Source organism: Phyllostomus discolor, chromosome 10 (assembly GCF_004126475.2).
Source record: "Phyllostomus discolor isolate MPI-MPIP mPhyDis1 chromosome 10, mPhyDis1.pri.v3, whole genome shotgun sequence".
NCBI classification, from domain to species: domain Eukaryota; kingdom Metazoa; phylum Chordata; class Mammalia; order Chiroptera; family Phyllostomidae; genus Phyllostomus; species Phyllostomus discolor.
In genome coordinates, this window is record NC_040912.2 from 85825523 (window position 1) to 85832489 (window position 6967).

General features: G+C 46.8%; 1 protein-coding gene and 1 gene segment (V, D, J or C); both read left to right on the forward strand.

Moving 5' to 3' along the window:
* The first annotated feature begins 968 nt into the window (after positions 1-968).
* On the forward strand, positions 969-4666 carry LOC118496958. Its single transcript, XM_036010282.1, is given in 5 exon segments — positions 969-1149; positions 1259-1380; positions 1382-1642; positions 4256-4391; positions 4518-4666. Coding segments are annotated over 5 exon segments (753 nt in total). The 5' UTR covers positions 969-1064.
* Positions 4667-5881: 1215 nt separating this feature from the next.
* Positions 5882-6638, forward strand: LOC118497207. The segment is given in 2 exon segments: positions 5882-6066; positions 6167-6638. Coding segments are annotated over 2 exon segments (432 nt in total).
* The last annotated feature ends 329 nt before the right edge of the window (positions 6639-6967 follow it).

A 6967-nucleotide genomic window follows, 5' to 3' on the forward strand; every position in this document is an offset into this window, starting at 1 on the left:
GTAGCAGCATAAACACCTAGGGAAAAAAAACAGTGTACACCCATTCAAGAGTGGGTGATAAATTCTAGTGAATGAATAGAGTGGAATGCTATACATTAGTAAAAATTAATTATCTAACACTATATGCATCAACATTTTAATTTTACACAGAGTTGAATGAAAAATGAACGTGTCACAGAAAAAAAAAGGAACAGAATGATTCCCCCTTAGATGCATTTCAAAGATATACCACATTAAATAATATCTAATTTACAGGCTTTTACATGAATGCTAAAGGCTATAATGAAAAACAAATGAATTAAAATATAAACTTCAGAGTTATGGTTACTCAGACAATGATGAAAGAACACTGAAATCTTATAAAATAATATAGAGGCTTAAACATTCTCAGCGGTAATCTATCTCCTACATTGATTGGTTCAGAAAAGAGTATTCATTTTGTTGTTTCCCTAAATGCATTGCATATTTGTCATAAATATTGCTTTGCATACTCAACACTTAACTTTTTAATCCTCACCCTGAGGATATGTGCATTGATTTTAGAGAGAGATAAAGTTGAGAGAGAAAGAAATATCGATTGGTTGCCTCCCACACGCTCCCTAGCCAGAGATCAAACCCACAACCTAGGTACGTGCCCTGACTGGGTATCAAACCCTCAACCTTTTGGTGTACAGGATGACGTTCCAACCAACTGAGCCACCCTACCAGGGCTCAACATTTAATTTTTTAATGTAAGAAGCTTCTACATGGTTTCATACATACAGTAAAGGCTGTGACTGCTATACCCCAAGCTGTATCATTCATCGTCTGACATGGAAGGGAGGAGGGGGAAGGCAAATGGACAGGTTAAACAAGCAAAGAAATAAGCGATGTGTACATGATTTTATAACAAAAATGGTGAAAGAGCAGAGGCAGGGAAAAAGAAGATAAAGCAGCTTGAAACGCACACCAGTGAATTGGCCCAGCTCTCCTGGCCTCCCCCACTTCCTCTGAAATGTTTCAGTCTCGTGTACCTGGGGACTCTGTTCAAAGCGACCGTGTCACAAGGAGGTTGCTGCAAAGGGATGGCCACCTGCCACTGCTCTTTTCCTGGGCCAACCATGTGCCTAAAACTTCTCTGCTGCGTGGCCCTCTGTGTCTGGGGAGCAGGTGGGTTCCTGCCGTGACCTGGGGATGTGGGCGCCAGGGTTTCCTCTGGGTCTGCAAGGCTGGGCTGCCTCCCAGGCTTCTTCTCCACTTTCTGTCTCTCCCTCCACAGGCTCTGTGGACGACGAGGTCACCCAGAGTCCCAGACACCTGGTCAAAGGAAAAGAACAGAAAGCGAGGATGGAGTGTGTCCCCAGAAAAGGACACAGCTATGTTTACTGGTATCGTCGGAAGGCTGGAAGGGGAGCTCACATTTTTGGTTTACTTACAGAATGACCAAGTCATTGAGCGAGCAGAAGCGGTCAAGGAACGATTTTCATTTCGATGTCCCAAAGACTCGCCCTGCAGCCTGGAAATCCAGCCCACTGGGCCAGGGGACTCAGCTCAGTTTTTCTGCGCCAGCAGCGAGTACACAGTGCTAGCCATGCCAGCTCCTCCCAGTGCACAAACGTGCTGTGCGCCCCGCTCAGGAAACCAGTGGAGCATGCAGCAGGCGGTAGGAGCGACCAGAAACCCAACTTGAAAGAGCAGACGCCAGGAGGAAAAGCTCCCCCGTGGCAATGCGAGGTGAGCAGGAAGCGATGTCTCACACAGCGGATGGGACAGAACCCGGGAAGGAGAAGGACTCTGTAAGGGGGGCTCGGATTCCCCAGTTTCCAGGGTGTCCGGCAAAGGAAAGACCCAAGAAACATTTTTTTTCTTTCACGAGGGTGATGTATTTCTAACCATCTGTGTAAAAACAGGCAATTCTGTGGCTTTCACCCAGCAAAGCTGTGCCTTCAAGAGTAAGGACAACGGCAGGTCACAGTGGTCTCTTGTTTGGACCCTGCTCACCTGCCCAGCACATTCCATGGAACCAGACCTAGAGCCACCGTGAAGGATTCATGAGCCCTGACTCATGTGGCTCAGTGGATTGAGTGCACACCTGCAAACCAAAGGGTCCCTGGTTCGATTCCCAGTCAGGGCACATGCCTGGGTTGTGGGCCAGGTCTTTAGTATAGGGTGCGGGAGAGGCAACCACACATTGATGTTTCTCTTCTTCTCTTTCTCCCTCCCTTCCCCTCTCTCTAAAAATAAATACATTCTTTAAAAAAAAAAAAAGGGATTCATGATGTTCTCAGTTGGTGGAAACTCAGCAGCTCCCTCTCTCAGAATGCTGCAGTCATGCAATCTTTATTCATTCATTCATTACAGTCACTCATTCATTCACTCATTCATTCATTTTTTCATGCAACTTTTAAAACCAACATAACATACACGCAATAAAGCACGCTCATTTTACATATATATATTTCAATATATTTTCACAAACTTTTACAACCATATAACCAGCATGACAATCAAGACACAGAATATGTCCCTGTCCCCAGAAAGTGCAGTACCTGTGACAGAGTCGATAATAGGGTTGGAGGTCTTAGCATACATTGCAGTTGATATGAAAGTCGGAGGTACCTTCTGATCACAGTACATAGAGGAAATATCATTCACTCTCATCACTGCTTTGAAATCACAGCAGCTTTCAGACTCACCAGGATATACTTTATTTAACAAATTTTAACAACAAACATTAATACCTCATAAATTTGTTTTCAAATATTTTGATAACGGCATTGCACAATACTAAGTGGTTTCTTTGTAATGCGATGTATCCTACTTTATGGATTTAAAATGTTATTCTGACAAGGGGCGCTTAGGATTCATCAGGTTGCCAGAGGCGTTCATGGCCCCAACAGAGCTACGAGCCCCTGGAGGAGGCACAAGACCCTCAGCTTTGCAGCTGGACCGGAAACCGGAAGCCTTCACCCGTGGGAACACCTTGTCAGAATGTGTTTTCTCGGAGTTCCACCCGCACTGCTGTACCTGCTAACGACCCTCAGTCTAAATCATTACATCACTTCCTCTCTCCCTCTCCCTCTCTCTCTCTCCCCCTCCTCCCCTCTCCCTCTCTCTCTCTCCCTCCCTCTCTCTCTCTCTCTCTCTCCCTCTCTCTGCCCCTCCCTCTCTCTCTCTCCCTCTCTCTCCCCCTCTCTCTCTCTCTACCTCTCTCCCTCTTTCTCTCTCTCTCTCTCTCCTCTCTCCTCTCTCTCCCTCTCTCCGCCCCCCTCTCCTGCCTCCTTTCTTCCAGAAAGGGCCAGCAACAGTTCGACAGTTTCTAAGCCAACAGATTCCAACCTCAAGTTTCATCACAAAAATGTCTTTCATCACAGATAGTCTCAGACCTAAAAACAAATGATTTATCTACCACAATAATGAATTCACACTCCTACACATTTCAACTCGAGCAGGGCAATCCTGTGCCGGTGCCATCCAGTGTCAGTAAATGTCTGATTTCCCTTGACATGGTGTTAACTTCCTAAATCCTGTGCGCTAGAACGCAAGGCCCAGAAAACCATAATGGCAGACATGAATCGGGTGCTTATTCTGTATTAAGAACTGTTCTAAATTTCTTATTTGTATAAGGTTCGCAACATTAGTGTATTTTTTTGAAGCAGATACTCATTACACCCATGCCACAGATGGGAAAATCAAGGCAAATGGAGATAAAGAGGCTTGCTCAAGGTGACATGGGTGCTAAGGGGCAGCACCAGGACTCAAACCTGGGCGGTTCCCCAAATCCCTGCTCCAATCCACCACCACCAGGGGACGGTGGGCTTAGGACCCTTTGCTGTTGCTGAATTAAATGGAGCAGCCTCTGCTCCATCTCTACTGTATCAACTGTAACAAACACAGAGGTCAGGAAGAACTGACCTTACTTTTATGACAACAGAACATCTGAACCTCCTCTACCTGGGGCTTCCCTAGTTTACGGCTTTGCTGGGAAACAGCAGGTGATAGATGGACAATCAACTCTGACGGTTGTAGGTACTTCTCTTCCCAGTTCTCATCAGAGCTAGTGTGCAGGCGCATGGCATTCTGAGTGTGACTCTGACCGGGAAGTGGGGGATTCGGTCTTCTCACCATGCGGGCACTTGCCCATTTAGAATGGACATAAAGAACTCTGCAGACAGAAGGAACGAGACTTGATCTCTCCGAACCTTCATCTCCCCATCTGCACAGTCAGCTGTGGCAGTCCTTTTATAGCAATGACAGATTCTGCATTTGGAGCTAGGGGGAGCCCTGGAGCCCACCCAGCCTCTACCCTGTGCCTCTGCTAGCCTCTGTGTCTGAGCTTCGCAAAGACCCCGTCCCTGCCACTGGGCAGCTGGGCTCTCTGCTCCGCGGCCCTTTGTCTCACCTGGGAGCAGGTGAGTCCAACACCTCATCAGTAACTCCTGTGTAGGGGTGCAGACCCTCTCCAGTACCTCCTTTTTGCAACGGCGCCAGGCTCCCCTCTGGGCATTGTCCCCAGCCTTTGTACCCTTACCCCACAGGACCCATGGCTGCTGATATCTACATGCCCCCATTCCGCCTCGCTGGGGCCGGCGGGGACGTGACCCTGACGTGTAAACAGAACCTGAGGTACAACGCCATGTACTGGTACCGGCAGGACCCAGCACAAGGCCTGAGGCTGATTTATTAGTCAACGGTGGAGAAAGATGTGCAGAAAAGAGACGTAGGTGAAGACTACGGTGCCTCTCGAGAGCAGAAGGGGCTGTTTCCTCTCACTGTGCGCTTGGCCCACGCCAACCAGACGGGCCTGGACCTGTGTTCTGGCTGCTGCACCACAGCGGGGCGCGGCCACCGCCCTGCCTGCGCGCAAACCACAGGCCGCCTGCAGCCCCGCTACAGCCTCTGCTGTAACTTCTCAGATGTGTCCCTCTGCCAGGTATCCTTCCCGGACCTCTGCATGCTTATGTATCAAAACATAAATTAGAAGTAAAGAAAGATCGGCAGCAGAGTCAGAGAGCAGGGGATGAGGTCTGGAAAAGGAAAGCAAGTGATTTCAAAGACTCTGGCCGTGTGTTATTTCCTACGTGAGGTTATTTGTTCCAGTGCTCACCGTGTTGGCATGCTGCCACGTGCTCGTGTACACATTCAATGCCAATATTTTAATGGGGAGAAGGCAGCCTCATTGAACCAACGGGAGGAGCAGAGAGAAATTCATGGAAAGATACACATTAAGATGTTGACATTACTTTCCTGGAATGGGGAGGGGAGGAGGAAGAAGGGAGTAAGTAAGCAACACTAGGTCACAAATAAAGAAGTGCACTATTTAGAATAAAGGGTGATAGAGAGAAAAATCAGGGGAAAAAACAGTAGCTGTTTAAAAACAAACACTAATAAATAAATAAGCTAAAATACACCTGAAATATCAAGAACGTGAAATATTTCACGAAGGAGTGGCTAGTTTCCAAATCATACAAACAACAATAACAGCTGGGATCTGCATTATATTAAAAGATAATTAGATAATGAATCACCAAAAGCAGGGCCCAGTTCTGAGTTAGAGGCTGATGTTCCACATCAATGATAAAAAACACCCTTCAATAACTGCTAATAATATATTTTGTATCTGTTTACCTATCTATCTAGAGAAGGAAAGATCTGGAAAGAATATCACTGGGATGTTTACAATGATCATCTTTGCCCATGATACGTGGTGTTTGATTTTATCTTTATTGTCTAAGTTTCTAAAATGTAGATTTATTGTTTCCATTGGTATATATACATATACCAACAGAATATATATATATATATATATATATATATATATATAATGTTTTAAATGAATAGTGTTAAAATGAATAAAATATAAACTAGTTATATTTGCTAAGCTGAGATAAAAGCCTTCCTTCTGACACCAGGGGGCAGTTTCGCCCAGTACCACAAAGCAGTGACAGGACACCTTACGAGTCTGCAAAGGGATCACGTCACAGGAAGCTTGCGGATGGGCATACAAAGCCTCCTTCTTTTGCCACTTCGGTGCCACCATGGGCTGCAGGCTCCTCTGCTGCGTAGCCCTTTGTCTCCTGCAAGCGGGTGAGTCTTCACCACAAAAGAAAAATCCTGTTCTGGGTTGGCCAACCCCCTTGTCAGGGTCCCTCCCAAGCGTTCTGAGCTCCTTTTCCCTCTGTTACAGGTTCTAGTGATGCCCAAGTCACTCAGACTCCAGGATATCTGGTCAGAGGCAAAGGACAGAAAGCAAGGATGACTTGCACCCCCCAAAAAGGACACCCTGTTGTTTACTGGTATCAACAGATCCCGAGAAAAGAGTTTAAGTTTTTGATTTCCTTTCAGAACGAAGATATGATTGATCAAATCGAGTTGGTGAAAGAGCGATTCTTAGCAGGTTGCCCCAAAACCTCCCCGTGCAGCCTGGAAATCCAGTCCTCTGAACTAGGCGACTCGGCTGTGTATTTCTGCGCCAGCAGCCAGGCCACAGTGCTGCGATGTCAGCTGCTCCTCATGCACAAACGCATCCCGGACACAGCGCAGGAAGCAGCTGGCGCATTGGGCCTGTGACGGAAGTCAGCTGGAGTTAGCTTGAGCTACCGTGGATTTTCACACCAGGCTAATGTGTGTGGAGCAGCATTCAAGGAATGATGAACAGACAATTCTGGGGAAAAGCAAAACAAAAACAAGAACAGTAGGGCCAGGGTCTGGAATGGCTGTCCCTCCAGCTCTCATTTTTCTTTCTCTTATTCTGTCTGCTCCCTCTTTTCTTTCCCTGTCGTCTGCCTTTCTTTTTCCCTCCAGTCTTCATGACAATGATAAGATGGTCACTGAAAGTCACAGATTCAGCTCTCACCATCCCGCCACACTGATAAAGAGCAGCCCAGTTCCTTCCAAACCTGGGTTTAAAATCCCAGGGCCACCCGCAGGCTGGTCATGACCCAGCCGTGCACGGAGTCCACACCTCTTGTCTCATATGTATTTAAAG